Source organism: Oncorhynchus kisutch, linkage group LG30, assembly GCF_002021735.2.
Source record: "Oncorhynchus kisutch isolate 150728-3 linkage group LG30, Okis_V2, whole genome shotgun sequence".
Taxonomy (NCBI): domain Eukaryota; kingdom Metazoa; phylum Chordata; class Actinopteri; order Salmoniformes; family Salmonidae; genus Oncorhynchus; species Oncorhynchus kisutch.
The window spans coordinates 10,616,135-10,637,456 of NC_034203.2; the positions used below are offsets into that span (position 1 = coordinate 10,616,135).

General features: G+C 41.8%; 1 protein-coding gene across 10 annotated transcripts in view; it reads right to left on the bottom strand.

Moving 5' to 3' along the window:
• Nucleotides 1-4,470: 4,470 nt before the first annotated feature.
• Nucleotides 4,471-21,322, bottom strand: part of LOC109874542 (CMP-N-acetylneuraminate-beta-1,4-galactoside alpha-2,3-sialyltransferase-like) — an 89,076-nt gene continuing 72,224 nt past the window's right edge. For 8 of the 10 annotated variants that reach the window (XM_031810739.1, XM_031810736.1, XM_031810741.1 and 5 more), the window contains 3 exons: nucleotides 17,551-17,697; nucleotides 8,778-8,924; nucleotides 4,471-7,432 (listed from right to left, as the gene is read on the bottom strand). In XM_031810739.1, the coding sequence (XP_031666599.1) occupies nucleotides 7,343-7,432; nucleotides 8,778-8,924; nucleotides 17,551-17,697 (384 nt within the window). In that variant the 3' untranslated portion in view covers nucleotides 4,471-7,342. The remainder of the gene's footprint in view (nucleotides 7,433-8,777; nucleotides 8,925-17,550; nucleotides 17,698-21,322) is intronic. The other 2 variants (XM_031810743.1, XM_031810742.1) reach the window with 2 other exon arrangements.

A 21,322-nucleotide genomic window follows, 5' to 3' on the forward strand; every position in this document is an offset into this window, starting at 1 on the left:
GCAGCAATATCCTTGCCTGTGAAGCCCTTTTTGTGCAAAGCAATGATGACGGCACATGTTTCCTTGCAGGTAACCATGGTTGACAGAGGAAGAACAAGGATTCCAAGCACCACCCTCCTTTTGAAGCTTCCAGTCTGTTATTCAAACTCAATCAGCATGACAGAGTGATCTCCAGCCTTGTCCTCATCAACACTCACACCCGTGGTAACGAGAGAATCACTGACATGATGTTAGCTGGTCCTTTTGTGGCAGGGCTGAAATGCAGCGGAAAGGTTTTTTGGGGGATTCAGTTCATTTGCATGGCAAAGAGAGACTTTGCAATTAATTGCAATTCATCTGATCACTCTTCAAAACATTCTGGAGTATATGCAAATTGCCATCAGACAAACTGAGGCAGCAGACTTTGTGAAAATTAATATTTGTGTCATTCTCAAAACTTTTGGCCACGACTGTACAATGAAACTAGATCTTCATAAGGGTTTGGCAGGTGAAGAAGAGAGAGAAAGTGTGCAAGAGGAAGTAGTGGAAAGGGCTTTAAAAATGATTTCCTGTCTCTCAGCAGGTAGCATGAATCAGGAAATCCTGCTCCAGGCTTAGACCAATGCTTAGACCAATGACCAATGCTAAAAAAAATCTTATGTATGTATGTTACCTGTGGAGTCTAATCTCTATAAAAGAATAATGGACACAGCTATAGTATGGGGGCTGCAGAACAGGAAAGAACACCAGGGCCTTGTAACCTAAGTAAGGCCTGCACAGATAGTTGCCTGCACACTAGACCACCCATTGACAGTTCTTTATGTTTTAACCAAAAACAAACAAAACAAATAAACACACACCATCCATCAGTCACCTTACCAAGCGACCAAAGGGTCAATGTATTTATTAACAAGTCGCAGATAGGACAAAGTCTATATATACACACACACACAGATGTTTATAAAATGCCTTCAGAAAGTATCCACAATGCTTCACTCTTACCAAATATTGTTACAGCCTGAATTTAAAATGGATTCAATTGAGGTTGTGTCACTGATCTACACACAATAGGGCACCACAGTGGAGGTGTCATAATACCCATAAAACCTAGCTGTCAAAACAGGTTCCAATAATGTTTCCACCATTCACTTTTGAAACGTGTAAGCTTACCCTGGCATAACGTTTTGATAACCATGTAAATCTCTCGGACGAGGTGACATTCATCAATACATCCGGCTCTACTTACTCTCAGATTCAAAAATGCCAATTAGCATAAAAGTAGACATCACGCAAAACTCCCGAGCGTCATCTATAACTGATACTTTTGCTGACAGGTATTGTGTCAATTTATTGTCCATTTAAAGAAATGTAGCCTATTTATTCATTACTATACCTAGCTAGCATTAGATGGTTAATCCAGAGATTTTTACCTTTGCCTCAATTTTGCAGTTTCAATCCAGATCATCATGGCATTTGTAGTCCTTTATGATAGCCACATTAGCAGAAAATGACTTCATTTTGAGGGGTAAATATATATTTAGGTCTGGTTAATAAAATGTCACTCCAGGGTAAGCCTACACGAAACACAGGCCCTTTATTTGGAGTGTTTCCAAAATCCCCTATGGGAAAAATGAATGGTGGAGAAACGGTTGGAACCATTTCCCTGTTTGACCACTAGGTTTTATTGGTATTTTAACACATACTGTGGTACTCCATACCCCATAATGTCAACGTGGAATTTTGTTTGTAGAAAATATTAGAAATTATTGCAAAATTAAAAGCCGAAATGTCTTGAATCAATAAATATTTAACCCTTTTGTTTTGGCAAGCCTAAATAAGTTAAGGAATAAAAATGTGCTTAACAAATCGCATAATAAGTTGCACAGACTCATTCCATGTTCAATAATAGTGGTTGACATGATTATGGAGTAACTACCCAATCTCTCTACCCCATACATACAGATAATTGTAAGGGCCCTCAATCGAGGAGTGAATTATAAGCACAGATTCAAGGGATGTTTTTCAATGCCTTGCAAAGGGCACTGATTGGTAGATGTGTGTATATATTTTTTTTTAAAGAAGACACTGAATATCCCTTTGAGCATGGGGTGAAGTTATTAATTAGGCTCTGGATGGTGCATCAATACACCCAGTCAGTTACTCCGCAATACTAACCTAACTGACAGAGTGGATAGAAGGAAGCCTGGACAGAATAAAAATATTCCAAAACATGCATCCTGTTTGCAATAATACTGCAAAAAATGTAGCAAAGAAATTAACTTTTTGTCCTAAATACAAAGCATTACATTTGGGGCAAATCCAATTACTACTTCATATTTTCAAGCATGGTGGTGGCTTCATCACGTTATGGGTATGCTTGTCATTGGCAAGGACTAGGGAGTTTTGGGGGGATAAAAGTAAGAGAAATACATCTATAAGCAAAGGGAAAATTCTAGAGGAAAACTTGGCAGACAAATTAACCTTTTAGCAGGACAATACCTCAAACAAGGCCAAATCTATACTAGAGTTGCTTAACAAGATATATTTGAATGCTTCTGTGGCATAGTTACAGTTTTGACTTAAATCGTCTTGAAAATCTATGGCAAGACTTTAAAATAGTTGTCTAGAGATGATCAACTATACACTTGACAGAGATAGAAGAATTTGAAAAAGAATAATGGGCAAATATTGTACAATCCAAGTGTGCAAATCTCTTAGAAACTTAACAAAAAAAAGACAGATGTAGAAGCAACTTTGGCGGCGATTACAAAGTATTGACTCAGGGTTGTGAATACTTATGTAAATGAGATATTTATGTATTTTATTTGAAATAAATGTGATACATAAAAAAAAAATGTCATTATGGGGTATTGTGTGTAGATGGGTGAGAAAATCCATTTTGAATTCAGGCTGTAACAGAATGTGGCATAAGTCAAGGGGCATGAATACTTTCTGAAGGCACTGTATATATACAGTGGGGAGAATAAGTATTTGATACACTGCCGATTTTGCAGGTTTTCCTACTTACAAAGCATGTAGAGGTCTGTCATTTTTATCATAGGTACACTTCAACTGTGAGAGACGGAATCTAAAACAAAAATCCAGAAAATCACATTGTATGATTTTTTAAGTAATTAATTTGCATTTTATTGCATGACATAAGTATTTGATACATCAGAAAAGCAGAACTTAATATTTGGTACAGAAACCTTTGTTTGCAATTACAGAGATCATACGTTTCCTGTAGTTCTTCACCAGGTTTGCACACACTGCAGCAGGGATTTTGGCCCACTCCTCCATACAGACCTTCTCCAGATCCTTCAGGTTTCGGGGCTGTCGCTGGGCAATACAGACTTTCAGCTCCCTCCAAAGATTTTCTATTGGGTTCAGGTCTGGAGACTGGCTAGGCCACTCCAGGACCTTGAGATGCTTCTTACGGAGCCACTCCTTAGTTGCCCTGGCTGTGTGTTTCGGGTCGTTGTCATGCAGGAAGGCCCAGCCACGACCCATCTTCAATGCTCTTACTGAGGGAAGGAGGTTGTTGGCCAAGATATTGCGATACATGGCCCCATCCATCCTCCCCTCAATAAGGTGCAGTCGTCCGGTCCCCTTTGCAGAAAAGCATCCCCAAAGAATGATGTTTCCACCTACATGCTTCACGGTTGGGATGGTGTTCTTGGGGTTGTACTCATCCTTCTTCCTCCAAACACAGCGAGTGGAGTTTAGACCAAAAAGCTCTATTTTTGTCTCATCAGACCACATGACCTTCTCCCATTCCTCCTCTGGATCATCCAGATGGTCATTGGCAAACTTCAGACAGGCCTGGAAATGCGCTGGCTTGAGCAGGGGGACCTTGCGTGCGCTGCAGGATTTTAATCCATGACGGTGTAATGTGTTACTAATGGTTTTCTTTGAGACTGTGGTCCCAGCTCTCTTCAGGTCATTGACCAGGTCCTGCCGTGTAGTTCTGGGCTGATCCCTCACCTTCCTCATGATCATTGATGCCCCACGAGGTGAGATCTTACATGGAGCCCCAGACCGAGGGTGATTGACTGTCATCTTGAACTTCTTCCATTTTCTAATAATTGCGCCAACAGTTGTTGCCTTCTCACCAAGCTGCTTCCCATCCCAGCCTTGTGCAGATCTACAATTTTATCCCTGATGTCCTTACACAGCTCTCTGGTCTTGGCCATTGTGGAGAGGTTGGAGTCTGTTTGATTGAGTATGTGGACAGGTGTCACACCCTGACCATAGTTTGCTTTGTATGTTTCTATGTTTTGTTTGGTCAGGGTGTGATCTGAGTGGGCATTCTATGTTGAGTGTCTAGTTTGTCTGTTTCTGTGTTTGGCCTGACATGGTTCTCAATCAGAGGCAGGTGTTAGTCATCGTCTCTGATTGGGAACCATATTTAGGTAGCCTGTTTGGTGTTGGGTTTTGTGGGTGATTGTTCCTGTCTTTGTTACACCAGATAAGGATGTTTTCGTTTTTTCACGTTTCTTGTTTTTGTATATTGTTCTATTGTCATCTTTATTAAAGATGTATCAAAATAACCACGCTGCGTTTTGGTCCGCCTCTCCTTCAACAGAAGAAAACCTTAACAACAGGTGTCTTTTTATACAGGGGAACGATTACAAACAGGTGCAGTTAATACAGGTAATGAGTGGAGAACAGGAGGGCTTCTTAAAGAAAAACTAACAGGTCTGTGAGAGCCGGAATTCTTACTGGTTGGTAGGTGATCAAATACTTATGTCATGCAATAAAATGCAAATTAATTACTTAAAAATCATACAATGTGATTTTCTGGATTTTTGTTTTAGATTCCGTCTCTCACAGCTGAAGTGTACCTACGATAAAAAATTACAGACCTCTACATGCTTTGTAAGTAGGAAAACCTGCAAAATCGGCAGAGTATCAAATACTTGTTCTCCCCACTGTATATAATATAAAAAGTAACAGCAACACTTGTGATTTGAAGTGTAATGACCTTGCCAGTGATTGATTGCACAGGGCAAGGTGATAACTGATAGACCTCTCCCAATGAGTGATATGGTGAGGTTTCCTGTATGTCATTGTTGTCTCCAGTTTTAATAGCTATATTCTGCTTAGTGACCAGGCTGGAAAAACAGGGTTGGGGTCAATTCTGTTTAAATTCCTGTCCAGTCCAGGAAGCACAAAAAAAATTCTTATTAATTGAAAAAGTCTCATAGAAAATGACTGACTTTCAATAAAACTACTCAAATGTCACCCCAAAAAAGGTACAAACAAAAAACATATGTCAGAATAAAATTCACCATATAAAGCTGATTATTACATTCGGTACATTTTTAAATATTCAAATCTTAAAAATTACATTCTTAAGTTTTGTTGAGGGAAGCGGCGAGGGAGGCAGAAAATGCAACCATAGCGTGGTCTTATCTGGTCAATACTGAACCACTGCAGTGCACGGAGCAACACTTAAATACTTAACTGTAACTAACAACAACAAATAAATGGGCGTTTTTTTTTTTTGCTGAGAAACTTGGGACCAGAAGCTTTCACATTGTAATACCAGTATTGCAAGTCAAAAGGATATTATAATACAACTCCTGTGGATAATTTACTGCAATCTTGCAAGGGTCAGGCACATCAATTCCGAGCTCCAACCGATATTTGACATCAGGACAGATTTTTCTCCACAACCCGAACCAACCACATAGAATTGTTCAAAGCCGATCCGTGACCCGTCAAAAAAAGTATATATTTAATTGTTTTTATGACTCCAGAGTAGGAGGGTAATAGGTGTTCCCCTTCCCTGTATTAATTTGTCTGCATGTCTATTCAAGATTTGGATAAAAGAATGCCATGAACTAAGAATGATAAACCTCTCTTATAATTCACAATGCAGCACATTAACTCAAATCGCTTTTAAAAAGAGCCTTCCAATTAGCCTTCTTAACTGATGAAAGCCTACAGCCGACATAAAACAATACCTTTACATTCAATATTGTTTAATTTGAAACAAACAATTCCCAGAATCGAATAGGCTATAAGGCTGCAAAAATTGGCTACTCAAACTTTTACCAGCCACAGATTGAAACTTTATATAGCTTGTGCAAGGTTAATTCATGTAATAATTCACTGATAATAAACATAATTATCGTAAACAAACACCTGCTTGCCCTTTAAATGTGTATCCATCTACCAGGTTGTTGTCTCTAAAACGGGCATTTCACTGTTTCCATGATGGTGTATATTCAACCATCATAACAGGAGAAATAAAAATAAAGGTTAAGTTAACAATTTTCGATTGTGCTACGAGTCAGGGAAAATAAACTTGGCAACATATAGTTTCATGGCGGAAGGGAACATAAGCTCTGCACGTGGACAAATTAGGAATGTTTCTCAGCACCACACAAATAATGGAGAGTTCCCATCGCCACGCTCGCTGCGTGGCTGGTAACCTAGGCCTAGGCTGCTGCCCCACCGCTCACATAATGGTATTCACAACACTTTTTGAAGAGCCATAATAGAAATACTAGGATTTGAGGGACATCTACTCAACAACTTATGTCATTGAGGAAGCAAGTTATGGCGAACTGTTAGACGGAAAAGAAAGTTAGTGCTCTATCAGCCTTAAATTATAAATAAATTCAACCAAGATAACATAATCCAGGTTTAAACTTCCTGTTAAAATCCAAAATGCTCATCTCAAAACGCACGGTGGCCTCAAAAACGCCTGCCGATATCGAAGTGAGAAGGGGGAGATAGAGGTTTGAAAAAGGTTTCTCCCCGCCAGGCCTGGAAGGAGGCTCGCTGGGAAAGACAGTACTGAGAGAACTGGGGATGGGGTGGAGGTCGCTGGAGCTTGTTAAAAAGCATAGTAAAAATCTTTGACATTTACACTGTTAAAGTAAATACATTCAGGCAGTAGAGGGAGAGGTATTCTCCTCCCCCCATTGTAACGAGGTACATTTGGCACTGCTGTAACTATCTGTCCCTGTCTCTCTCTTGCAATCTGTCAGTCTATACATCTGTCTGTCAGACCTTCCGTCCTCCTCTTCCATACCACTCATGTTTCATTCGATGCTCGCTGGTTTCAAAACGGTAAACGCGGTTGTCCGATTGTCCGCTCACTGGCGTTCGATCCATGCCCGTCCCTCCTGGCTGTGTCAGACAGGAGCCTCTGGGTCAGAAGGCACATATGTGCGCCTTTCCTTCGAGTCATCCGCTTAAATCTCCTCTACATAAAAACTCAGACAGTGTGCAGACCACCAGGGTCTGGGTTCTAAGGGTCCTCTCCCCCTCACCACCACCCAGGTTCATTCCCAGCATCCTCTGTTCTGTAGTTCTTTTGGGAAAAGGCAAACCTCTTGGATGGTCAGACTCAGATCCCGTTAGTCAGGTCCGTGATGATGTTGGCCTTCACCAGCTTGCGGAGGAACTCCTTCTCCTTGGATATGTTGTGTGTCCAGGACTGTGGAGGTGCAAGGGAACACAATCAGAAACAAGAAGAATGTCAGATGAATGCAGTTCAGGTTCAAAGACCCTGTTCTCATCAACCTAAACTTGAAGGACGTTATTTTGTTTGCATCATCTCTCTGCATCAAAATATTTCACTTGACCTGGTTAAGAGCCTTGCCATAGGCACTTTTGTAAAAGCATGCATTGTTTTTCTGATAAATGTGTGATAGATTAGCGTGTTTGTGTGTATATGGAGCCACACCGCGTTTCCCTCCCCATTGTGATCCAGGCCCTCAGTCCGGTTGGCCTGAGAGTGCGAGGACTGGGCTGAACCTGGCCCCACAGCTGCCCCAGGGAACCCACCTGGCTCCAAGCTGTGGGACCGAGCCGCTCGAGTGCCAGGGCTAGGGTTTCAATGCTCTGCAGGGAGCATGGTCGGGAAACCCATGTGAGCGGTAACACAGAGCGGTGTCTCTCTTCAGGCCTTGCTATCTGATTCAGGCTGAAAGTCCAGGGATGAGGAGCTAGTTCAGAAAGTAGATGATATGGAAGCAACCTCCCTCTTGCTTTAACATCTTTGCATCCACATAACACACACATACAAATGCTGTGTACAGCCATGCTGTACAGTGTGGTATTCTAAGCTAGAGAAAGTTGAAAAACACCCCAAAGTGCACCTTGATCCATCTCGCGTCTACGGTGGGTAACGCTGGCTGAAGGAGGGGGCTAGTTCACGTCAGACAGTGAGTAAGTAAGGATACTACTGCATCTCATCACCCCCCCAGAGGTGACCTAAGCACATTACCACCAACGGAAGGACATGAGGGAGCGGTAGTCTTTTAGTGTTCCAATGACTATATACCTACTAGATGATGTTTCCATTGATTGCATTGCTCAACATGGCAAATGTCAGGAGTTCACTGGGAGTTTAGACAAAGGTTATCATTCTGAGCTCATAGTTCCTACGTCAGCTCCCCTCTGTGACATCTGTAATAACAGAACACTGATGAAGTCTGGAGTGGAGGATTAAAACGCTCCGTCTTGGGGTAATTTATTTGGTCATAGTTCAAAGGGAGGAGGGGGGATACGAGAGCCAATCAAAAGACGGAATGGAATAACACTCTCGTCAGTCTAACAGGTCTAGCGGGGAGCCAATGTAGTCTCCGCTCTCTCATCTGCACTCTCCTGAAAACACAGGATCGGGGAAAGCAATACAGTGGATTTGTGCACTGACAATGCGTTTTCACCCTTCCAGTTCTTTCACATTGACTTAGCGTAGACAAGGAGAGGACACGCCACTCGAAGACTACTGAGATGCACCCATTTCCAGTTGATATGAATGCAACAAAAACACGCACCTCTTTGATGGCGGACATCTTGACTGTTTCGTAGTAGTGCAAGGGTGCGTGAGGCATGTTCATGTCATAACCGAAGCCAGCCACCACCACCTCATCACAGGTATGCAGCGCCATTGTTATGGCGACGGTCCCCAGGGTTGGAATGTTCTGGAGAAGGAAAAGCAGAGATGGCCATTAGTGGTGCACGGATCAGCTGTTTGTTCAACTGCACCCGCCTGCAATATTTAATAACCCATCTGCAAACACCTGACTATGCGATGAAGTGAAAATCTGAGGCCCGCACGCATCAGAGACGGCGGAATGATTTTATGAAAGGGGATGCAGGATTTTCTTTGCCTAATTTACATATGTTTCTGCTTAGAATTTATGTAATTTGTTAGTCAACTTGTCTATGATTAAATACATGCAGCTTTTTTTCTGTCAGTATACATTAACCTAGAAGACTAAATAAACCCTTGCTCGCCAGAATGTCATAAATTATAGAATGAATGCTTCAATCTAGTTGACATCGGTAAAGTAATGTCATCCCTGCTTCTTTCGCAGAGCAAAGACATTTAGGGACCGGGGAAAAAGAAAAGAAAAATGGGAAACATTTTCAGTGCCAAATTTCCAATTGACATCAGTTTGACCGGTTGTAAGGAAATACAAAAGCTGTGAAAACGACCCAACATGTTTCTGATAGGATTTCAGTTCGACTTGGTTGCATATTTTATGTATTTATTATGGGTCCCCATAAGCTGCTGCCAAGGCAGCAAGTACTCTTCCTGGGGTCCGGCAAAATTAAGGCAGTTATACAATTTTAAAAACATTACAATACATTAATTACAGAATTCACAACACACTAAGTGAGTGCCCTCAGGCCCATACTCCACTAGCACATATCTACAACACAAAATCCATGTGTACATGTGTTTAGTGCCTATGTTTGTGTTGCTTCACAGTCCCCGCTGTTTCATAAGGTGTATTTTTATCTGTTTAAAAAAAATCTGATTCTATTGCTTACATCAGTTACCTGATTATGTGGAACAGAGTTCCACGTAGTCATGGCTCTATGTAGTACTGTTCGCCTCCCATAGTCTGTTAAGGACTTGGGGACTGTGAAGAGACGGTGGCATGTCTTGTGGGGTATGCATGGGTGTCTGAGCTGTGAGCTAGTCGTTTAAAAACAGACAGCTCTGTGCTTTCAACATGTTAAGTAGTAATGAAGTCAATCTCTCCTGTACTTTGAGCCAGGAGAGATTTAAATGAATATTATTAATGGTTTGCTCTTTGTATACAGTGGGGCAAAAAAGTATTTAGTCAGCCACCAATTGTGCAAGTTCTCCCACTTAAAAAGATGAGGCCTGTAATTTTCATCATAGGTACACTTCAACTATGACAGACAAAATGAGAAAAAAAATCCAGGAAATCACATTGTAGGATTTTTTATGAATTTATTTGCAAATTATGGTGGAAAATAAATATTTGGTCACCTACAAACAAGCAAGATTTCTGGCTCTCACAGACCTGTAACGTCTTCTTTAAGAGGCTCCTCTGTCCTCCACTCGTTACCTGTATTAATGGCACCTGTTTGAACTTGTTATCAGTATAAAATATACCTGTCCACAACCTCAAACAGTCACACTCCAAACTCCACTATGGCCAAGACCAAAGAGCTGTCAAAGGGCACCAGAAACAGAATTGTAGACCTGCACCATGCTGGCAAGACTGAATCTGCAATAGGTAAGCAGCTTGTTTTGAAGAAATCAACTGTGGGAGCAATTATTAGGAAATGGAAGATATACAAGACCACTGATAATCTCCCTCGATCTGAGGCTCCACGCAAGATCTCACCCAGTGGGGTAAAACTTATCACAAGAACGGTGAGCAAAAATCCCAGAACCACACGGGGGGACCTAGTGAATGACCTGCAGAGAGCTGGGACCAAAGTAACAAAGCCTACCATCAGTAACACACTACGCCGCCAGGGACTCAAATCCTGCAGTGCCAGACGTGTCCCCCTGCTTAAGCCAGTACATGTCCAGGCCAGTCTGAAGTTTGCTAGAGAGCATTTGGATGATCCAGAAGAAGATTGGGAGAATGTCATATGGTCAGATGAAACCAAAATATAACTTTTTGGTAAAAACTCAACTCGTCGTGTTTGGAGGACAAAGAATGCTGAGTTGCATCCAAAGAACACCATACCTACTGTGAAGCATGGGGGTGGAAACATCATGCTTTAGGGCTGTTTTTCTGCAAAGGGACCAGGACGACTGATCCGTGTAAAGGAAAGAATGAATGGGGCCATGTATCGTGAGATTTTGAGTGAAAACCTCCTTCCACCAGCAAGGGCATTGAAGATGAAACGTGGCTGGGTCTTTCAGCATGACAATGATCCCGAACACACCGCCCAGACAACGAAAGAGTGGCTTCATAAGAAGCATTTCAAGGTCCTGGAGTGGCCTAGCCAGTCTCCAGATCTCAACCCCATAGAACATCTTTGGAGGGAGTTGAAAGTCCGTGTTGCCCAGCAACAGCCCCAAAACATCACTGCTCTAGAGGAGATCTGAGGAGATCTGAAATTACCAGCAACAGTGTGTGAAAACCTTGTGAAGACTTACAGAAAACGTTTGACCTCTGTCATTGCCAACAAAGGGTATATAACAAAGTATTGAGAAACTTTTGTTATTGACCAAATACTTATTTTCCACCATAATTTGCAAATAAATTCATAAAAAATCCTACCATGTGATTTTCTGGATTTTTTTCACTTGTTTTGTCTGTCATAGTTGAAGTGTACCTATGATGAACATTACAGGCCTCTCTCATCTTTTTAAGTGAGAGAACTTGCACAATTGGTGGCTGACTAAATACTTTTGTGCCCCACTGTACATCCAAAGGACAGCTTTGAGCCAATTGTAATCTCTGTAGCACCAGACCAAAACTGAACAGTAGTACAGGTGTGACAAAACTAGAGCCTGTTAAGAAGGTAGAGAAGCACTTTATTTTGGACAGACTTCTCCCCATCTTAGCTACTGTTGTATGTTTAGGCCATGACAGTTTACAATCCAGGGTTACTCCAAGCAGGTTAGTCACCTCAACTTGCTCAATTTCCACATTATCTATCACAATATTTAGTTGAGGTTTAGGGTTTAGTGAATCATTTGTCACAAATACAATGCTTTTAGTTTTTGAAATATTTAGGACTAACTTATTCCTTGCCACCCATTCTGAAACTAACTGCAGCTCTTTGTTAGGCGTTGCAGTCATTTCAGTTGCTGTAGTAGCTGACGTGTAGTGTTGAGTCATCCACATACATAGACACACTGGCTTTACTCAAATGTCATTAGTAAAGATTGAAAAAAAGTAAGGAGCCTAGACAGCTGCCCTGGGGAATTCCTGATTCTATCTGGATTATGTTGTAGAGGCTTCCATTAAAGAACACCCTCGTTGTTCTGTTAGACAGGTAACTCTTTATCCACAATATAGCACTGAAGTCTAACAGCCCCCACAATCTTATTATCAATTTCTCTCAGCGAATCATCAGTCATTTGTGTAAGTGCTCTGCTTGTTGAATGTCCTTCCCCTATAAGTGTGCTGAAAGTCTGTTGTAAATGTGTTTACTGTAAAATAGCATTGTATCTGGTTAAACACAATTTTCTTTTTTTTACCAAGGGTTGATAACAGGCTGATAGGTAGGCTATTTGAGCCAGTAAAGGGGGTTTACTATTCTTAAGTAGCAGAATTACTTTTTCTTCCCTCCAGGCCTGAGGGCACACACTTTCTAGTAGGCTTAAATTGAAGATATGGCAAATAGGAGTGGCAATATTGTCCACTATTATCCTAAGCTGTTAGACCCCGGTGGCTTGTCCTTGATGATAGACAAGTGTTTTTTCATCTTCCACACTCACTTTACGGAATTCAAAATTGCAATTCTTGTCTTTCACAATTTGGTCAGATATACATGGATGTGTAGTGTTTGCTAATCTTGCCAATTAAAAAATAATTAAAGTAGTTGGCAATATCAGTCGGTTTTGTCATGAATGAGATGTCTGATTCAATGAATGATGGAGCGGAGTTCGCCTTTTCCCAAAATTTAATTGAAGGTGCTCCAAAGCGTTTTACTATCATTCTTTGTCATTTATCTTTGGTTCATAGTGTAGTTTCTTATTTTAATTCAGTTGTGAAGCCAGATTTATTCGCCATTACTTTTGCCTCATCCCTCTCAACCATACAATTTTAAATTCCTCATCAATCCACAGGGATTTAACAGTTTTTAGTAATTTTCTGAATGGGTGCATGCTTATTAGTAACTGGGATAAGCAATTTCATAGAATGTGTCAAGTGAAACATCTGTTTTCTCCTCATTACACACCATGGATTACACAAACACATTCTTTACATCAACAACATAGGAATCACTACAAAACTTATTGTATGACCTTTTATACCACTATATTAGGTCCAGCCTTTGGAACTTAGGTTTTCCTAGATATGGCTACTATATTGTGATCACTACATCCGATGGACCTGCAGCATTAGTGAAGATGTGATCAATACATGTTGATGATTACATGTTGATGATTTCACTCCTGTGCTGTTTAACTACCCTGGTAGGTTGACTGATAACCTGAACCATTGGTTACAGTTTGAAGCTTTTTCTTGAGTAGCTTGATGAAAGCCAGCGGTTTTAATACTATCAGCTTTTATGATGCTGATAAAGATAGATGACCGTCTGTAGATGATGAAAATGCTCAAGGAATCATATTTCTCTACTCCTGTTCTCGAGTCAAAATGTACATTTGGTGTATCGTTTTACTGCAAGAAATGTTTAATTCTGCAGGAGTTAATATTAAGACTAATGTGAAAGCTTATAGTCAGTGTCCATATAACTCATCTGAACAGTAGGCTACAGTTCAAATAGGCCTATGGCACATCTTGTTACTGTCTAATTTTTATAGCGCCTCACAATCATCACACATAACATTGCCGGCACTGCTATCATCCTCTTTTTACCACTTCACCAAATCTTTCCCAAACATTACTTTTCTGGTCCTCCCTTTCTATTTTCAAAATCTCCATTTCTTATTTAATTCAACTCAGGCATTGTCCTTTTTACCTTAGTGGATCGAAGCTAACTTTTCCGCCTTTTCCCAAAAGCGTTTGGTGATTGGCGTGTAGGCTATTTGGCTCGCGTAAAGTTAAGCCCTAAAGCTTAAGCAGTAATGACCGATAGCCTAAAAAGAAAAACCTCAATGTAGCCTTGCACAAGAATTTATAGATACAGTTGAAGTCGGAAGTTTACATACACCTTAGCCAAATACATTTAAAGTCAGTTTTTCACAATTCCTGACATTTAATCCAAGTAAAAATTCCCTGTCTTAGGTGAGTTAGGATCACCACATTATTTTAAGAATGTGAAATGTCAGAATAATAGTAGAGAGAATGATTTATTTCAGATTTGTTTTCTTTCATCACATTCCCAGTGGGTCAAAAGTTTACATGCACTCAATTAGTATTTGGTAGCATTGCATTTAAAATGGTGTAACTTGGGTCAAACATTTCAGGTAGCCTTCCACAAGCTTCCCACAATAAGTTGGGTGAATCTTGGCCCATTCCTCCTGACAGAGCTGGTGTAACTGAGTCAGGTTTGTAGGCCTCCTTGCTCGCACACGCTTTTTCAATTCCGCCCACACATTTTTTATAGGATTGAGGTCAGGGCTTTGTGATGGCCACTCCAATACCTTGACTTTGTTGTCCTTAAGCCATTTTGCCACAACTGTGGAAGTATGCTTGGGGTCATTGTCCATTTGGAAGACCCATTTGTGACCAAGCTTTAACTTGGTCTTGATGTCTTGAGATGTTGCTTCAATATATCCACATAGTTTTCCATCCTCATGATGCCATCTATTTTGTGAAGTGCACCAGTCCCTCCCGCAGCAAAGCACCCCCACTACATGATGCTGTCACCCCCGTTCTTCACGGTTGGGATGGTGACCTTCAGCTTGGTGGTCATTATGGCCAAACAGTTCTATTTTTGTTTCATCCGACCAGAGGACATTTCTCCAAAAAGTACAATCTTTGTCCCCATGTGCAGATGCAAACCTTAGTCTGTCGGTTTTGGAACAGTGGCTTCTTCCTTGCTGACCGGCCTTTCAGGTAATCTCAATATAGGACTCGTTTTACTGTGGATTAAGATACTTTTGTACCGGTTTCCTCCAGCATCTGCACAAGGTCCTTTGCTGTTGTTCTGGGATTGATTTTCACTTTTCGCATACCTGAGCGGTATGACTGCTGCGTGGTCCCATGGTGTTTATACTTGCGTACTATTGTTTGTACAGATGAACATGGTACCTTCAGGCGTTTAGAAATTGTCCCCAAGGATGAACCAGAGTTGTGAGGCTATGATGTCAAGAAAAGAGGCATTGAGTTTGAAGGTAGGCCTTGAAATACATCCCCAGGTACACCTCCAATTGGCTCAAATGATGTAAATTAGCCTGTCAGAAACTTCTAAAGCCATGACATAATTTTCTGGAATTTTCCAAGCTGTTTAAAGGCACAGTCAACTTAGTGTATGTAAACTTCTAACCCACTGGAATTGTGATACAGTGAATTATAAGTTAAATAATCTGTCTGTAAACAATTGTTGGAAAAATGATGTGTCATGCACAAAGTAGATGAATGCCCTAACCGACTAACCGACTTGCCAAAACTATAGTTTGTTAACAAGAAATTTGTGGAATGGTTGAAAAACAAGTTTTAATGACTTCAACCTGTAAAGTGTATGTAAACTTCCGACTTCAACTGTATTTGTATATATATATATATATATATATATTTTTTTTTTTTAATGTATTTTTCTTTCTTTATTCAACCCGGCCTTTATCCACACAATATTTCATGACCCTAAACCCGCCGCCCAGCAGATATAATCGTGGGGACTGCGGGTTATGAGTCGACCCGCGCCATGTCACTTTTTTATAGTGTGTAGTATCTTATGTTGGGGTGCAATATAGGAAAAAAGCGTTATAAGAAGGTGAGATGAGTTTGTCGTCAATGACCCAACACCCTTTCCACTAAGAGCACTAGGTATTACAAGCAAACATTGGGAAATCAAATCAAAACTGAAAATGCCTATATGAACCGTTGTATTCTCCATCTTCCTTTAAATGTGCTATATTGCTCCTAGTCTGTGACTGGTCTGGCACCACCCTCCTTTCCCACTCCCCGTTGCGCATGGCTTTGTTCTGGGCCCAAGTTGTTAACTTGTCCTGATCTGAACGTGATCAACAATGTGCTTAAAGAGCCGCTCCCCCAATGTCACAGTAGTTTGAGAGGGCAGACCTTCACTTCCTCAAAGCCTAGGGGTACATGGGGAGGACAATTGGAGGGGTTGAGGCCCCCTCAGCTTGATTTGGAGCCCTAGGGCAGGTGTAGCTTAGGGTCCCCCCTGCTGTGTGAGCCCACAAACACACACAAGTACTAATCAGGGGCAAGAAAGTTGGGCATTTTAGGGGAATGATGTGTCAGGCTGCACCCTGCCTTGATCAGTATTGTTGTTTTGGACAGCCCCGTCCCCCCCACCCACACACACTGAGGGGGTACCAGGGCTCCCCACATGTTCTACACATGTTCCTGTAGACCAGGTGTTCAGGGCAGAAGGCTGTACATTTCTTGTACCCCTTCCCAACTCCCTAACCCCTTTTGCAGCCCACCTCCCTACCCCCGGCCTAACCCATCTCCCTTGCTCTCCTCTGTGGAACTGTCTGTCAAGCCAGTCTGCTGTACAGTTCCTATCCTGGAGGGCATCTGCTGGACTTTAACCTATCCCTTTGATCAGCCAAACACGGTCCCAGTAAACCAGGTAAGTGGCCTCATGAAGACAATCAATTAATTTGATTGACTAGTTAGGTGCCAAGGAGAGATGAAAACCAGCAGACCTTGTGGCAGTCCAGAATCTACAGCCTCATCTGATGCCCTCCTCAAAACCAAAATGAGAACAAACTGAATCTATGTGGAGGATTTAAGGAAGTAATACGTCTATCCCTTCATTTTCCCTTCGTAAACAGTTCCTTTAAAAAACATTGTAAAATGTGGCCCTGAAGCCTTGTCGCTCTTTAACGACTCCTTTGTGGCTCCGTGACCATCTATAATTAGTCATTCATACTGCGGGATAATGCTACTGTACTTGTAGACTTGCAGTCATTAAGCTAACGCTAGTTAGCCTGGCAAAACGGCCACTAACTTCCTTCATACTGCACATCATCTGACTCTGGGTAAATAAAATAGCTTAAAATACCAGAATCTCGCCGTATCCCTTTAACGGTTTAATTTCCTGTGATGGCATGGCAAGGTGCTGCATTGCGGTGGTTGTCATAGGAACAGCGAATCTACTGTTTGGGGCCTGAAGTGTGTCCAACCGACTTTGGTTATGACCGCGCGCTCGGTCAAAGGCTCCCGGCTGCCTGTGGAACCGTTCTACCGTTTCGTCGCATGTGTGAGATAGTGAAAGCGGGAATGCGACTCTGTCAGGGTGTGCCTGTGTTTGTATTCTTGAACTTAAAAAAAGTGAGTAAGAGTCTATGCATTTTGTACTGAATGTGTGAATGCATGTCTGCATATGTGTTTGCGTGCGGACTGCAAACTGAGCTGAATCTTATCCACCTGAATCCAGGTGACTGAAGACATGCCATTTTCCGCAAACATAGCATCATACATGTTTTTTTTCAGGACATTCTTCCCAGTTTAATATTTTCATTAAACTGGAGCGGGTTTCTGTTCGAGTGTCACTCACCCCTTTGCCCATGAGGCCGTTATTGAGCGGCAGGCCGATGAATTGGAAGGCAGCCTCCTGGATGAAGTAGGGGTTGAGGATGCGCATCTCTGTGGGCTCCCTGGGGACGTAGTGTGCCACAGACTTCCAGAAGCCCTCTGTACCCCGCTGAGAGGGGAAGAGAGATGGTGAGTTTCAGGAAAGGCATTGAAATTATTATTTTTTTATCCAATTTGTAATTTTTTGGGGGGGGGGGTCAAAGGAGCACTTCTTAGTATGAGGTAGCCAGAGTTTCAAACACAAAGAGATGATCTTTTATAACATTGACAAAAGGTCACATCAACCAGAGGCCCACCTACAAACTCACTCCCTACACGGACTGAGAAAATGGCTCTGTGCCTTGGGGGTAACATGGAGGATGGCCAATCGACTATAATTACGACCACAGCAGCGCCCCCTCATCAGCTAGGAAGTGTTACAGGAAGTGAGCCAAATCACACCCTGACCTCAGCAGGGGTTCCTGGAGCACTCACACCCCTCTGGTACCTCCTACTCCAATCATCAGAGACCAGACCCGACTGGCTACACCACACCGGAGGTAGAATACTCCCAAATCTAAGGACACGTACTGGCCTGTTGTCTGACTTCATATGCTCCGCATACTTCACTCAAGACAATGAAAGTTGGAGCTACACATGTGAATGTAAAGTCAGAATATAAAGATACAAATCTGAAGTAATTTTTCACAAATATCTGCCAAATCCACAAAAATATTTAATAATGTTAACTAAGTAGCTACGGCTAGCTCTTGTCCTCTGAAAACATCCCTCAGGCATCATGCCTGTACTGTGATGCGCCACACACACACACTAACAGTAGCATTCTGCCACAAACAGCACAGGTTGACTGACTAGCCTGCCTGCTTGCCTGACTGACTGACTACCTTGCACACAATTCAAAGGGGTCGGCAGATGTAAATGGGAAACCTGTTCAAATATTCAGACACCCGCCCTGCCGCCTTGATATTAGGGGGGAATAATGGAAAAGGCGGTTAGATCACGTGTTTTTAACCAGGGGCCTCCGAGCCCTCCGCAAGCCGTGGCAGGAAAACCTCATCTCTACTGTCAACACGCTGCTTGTGTTAGGGGATCTGTTTGGCAGAGCTGCAGCAGCAGTAAGTAATTTGTTTTACAGTGGAGAGCATGGTGCCGACTCAAATAGACAGTACACACCACACACACACACACACACACACACACACACACACACACGTGTCATGTCTGAGTCAGACAAACAAGTATTAAGAGAGAGTGCTGGATAAGGGTACATCCAATTAGCAGGTAACAGCAGTGCTTTTCAATAAATACTGATAATTTCCAATAAAGCTACTTATAGCATCAAATGAGAGATATAGCCTATTTCTACAGGTTTCTGTATGTAATGAAGTTCTATCACTCAGAACCCAAAGAACTGTCTCTGAATGGGCCCCTGGGGGACAGGAAGTGATTTCCCCTGAGCTGTGACATGGGTCGGTGAGTCAGGAGATGGGCCGTTTGAACAGATAAAACAGGAAGCTACAGAATGATCCTGTCCTACTCACTCACACGCCATGCCAAACCGGAGTCAACCATACATACGCACATATGGATGTGCGAGCACGAACACACACACACTATGGGGTGAGCAGATGTGTATGGCTTGTGTAGGGCGGTGGCTGTGTTGGGTTGTGGTATAGCCTAAAGGAAATGGCTGTTCCCCCTTCTCTCGTGACAGATTTATGATTAAATTGGTCTGGATTATTAGATTAAGTAACTGTCAAGGGAAAATATCCTTTTTAAAAGTTCATATTCTATTAACCTCTCTGGGATATGTGGGACGGTAGCGTCCCACCTCCCCAACAGCCAGTGAAATTGCAGGGCGCCAAATTCAAAACAACAGAAATCCCATAATTAAAATTCCTCAACATACAAGTTTTTTACACCATTTTAAAGATAAACTTGTTGTAAATCCAGCCACAGTGTCCGATTTCAAAAAGGCTTTACGACGACAGGACACCAAACGATTATGTTAGGTCAGTACCTAGTCACAGAAAAAAACTGCCATTTTTCCAGCCAAAGAGAGGAGTCACAAAAAGCAGAAATAGAGATAAAAATGTATCACTAACCTTTGATGATCTTCCTCAGATGACACACAGAGGACTTCATGTTCATGTTCATGTTTTGTTTGATAAAGTTCATATTTATATCCAAAAATCTCAGTTTACATTGGCGTGAAATTTAAAAATCTCATTGACATTACTTTCAGTAATGTTTTGCTTCCAAAACATCTGGTGATTTTGCAGAGAGCCATATCAATTTACAGAAATACTTATCATAAATGTTGATGAAAATACAAGTGTAACGCATGGAATTGTAGATAAACTTTACCTTAATGCAACTGCTGTGTCAGATTTTTAAAAAGCTTTACCGAAAAAGCACACCATGCAGTAATCTGATTACAGTGCGTAGACAAAACAAGCCATACAGATATCTGCTATGTTGTGGAGTCAACAGAAGTCAGAAATAGCATTATAAATATTCACTTACCTTTGGTGATCTTCATCAGAATGCACTCCCAGGAATCCCAGTTCCACAATAAATGTTTGATTTGTTCGATAAACTCTATCATTTATGTCCAAATACCTTTTTGTTTGCGTCCACATTCATGAAGCGCTTTCACTAGGAGTAGACGAAAGGAGTAGACGAAAAGTCAAAAAAAGTTCCGTTACAGTTCGTAGCAACATGTCAAACGATGTTTAGAATCAATCTTTAGGATGTTTTTAACATAAATCTTCAATAATATTCCAACCGGACAATTCCTTTATCTTCAGAAATGAAGTGGAACGTAGCTACCTTTCACGTGGGAGCACGAGACTGAGGCTGTGGCACTCTGCCAGACCATTCCCTCAAAGAGCTCTTATGAGCCCCTCCTTTATAGTAGAACCCTCAAACCAGTTTCTAAATACTGTTGACATCTAGTGGAAGCCGTAGGAAGTGCAACATGACCAATATCCCACTGTGTATTCGATGGGGGCAGAGTTGAAAAACTTCAAACCTCAGATTTGCCACTTCCTGGTTGGATTTCTTTCTCAGGTTTTTGCCTGCCATATGAGTTCTGTTACACTCACAGACATCATTCAAACAGTTTTAGAAACTTCAGAGTGTTTTCTATCCTACTAATTATATGCATATTCTAGCTTTTATGGCTGAGTAGCAGGAAGCATAATTTGGGCATACTTTTCATCCAAAATTCCCAATACTGTCCCCTTCCCCAAAGAAGTTAACTCAATAACCAGACATGGGAGCTATGGGTGGGTAACCGGTCACACAGTAATGAGACTTATAACAGGTCTGCTAGCCGAACATCCAGGGTTTAATTTCCTCATAGCAGAAAACTAAAGCAAATATGTTGTCACCCAGGGACCGACCCACAAAACGGAAAGACATGAACATCATTGTATTACATGGCCATCTAAGATGCTACACAGTGTTGAATGAGTCCATACTACATGTTGTCATCTCAGTGAGATCAATGCTCACATTCCTATTCTACAGCCCCGGCATACACAAATGTCCTCATTGTGGTGTTTGTGCCAGGGTCTGATTTTCCCATTCAAGCCTCTGGTTATTTCAAAATCTTCCACATTCCCCAGCTGTCTTCTCTGGTTGGCATGAGGCCAGAACTCCCACCAGCATTCCAGTTTGGGAATTTCAACTTTGCGGAGAGAAAGGGGAACCCGATTGATCGTTGAGCC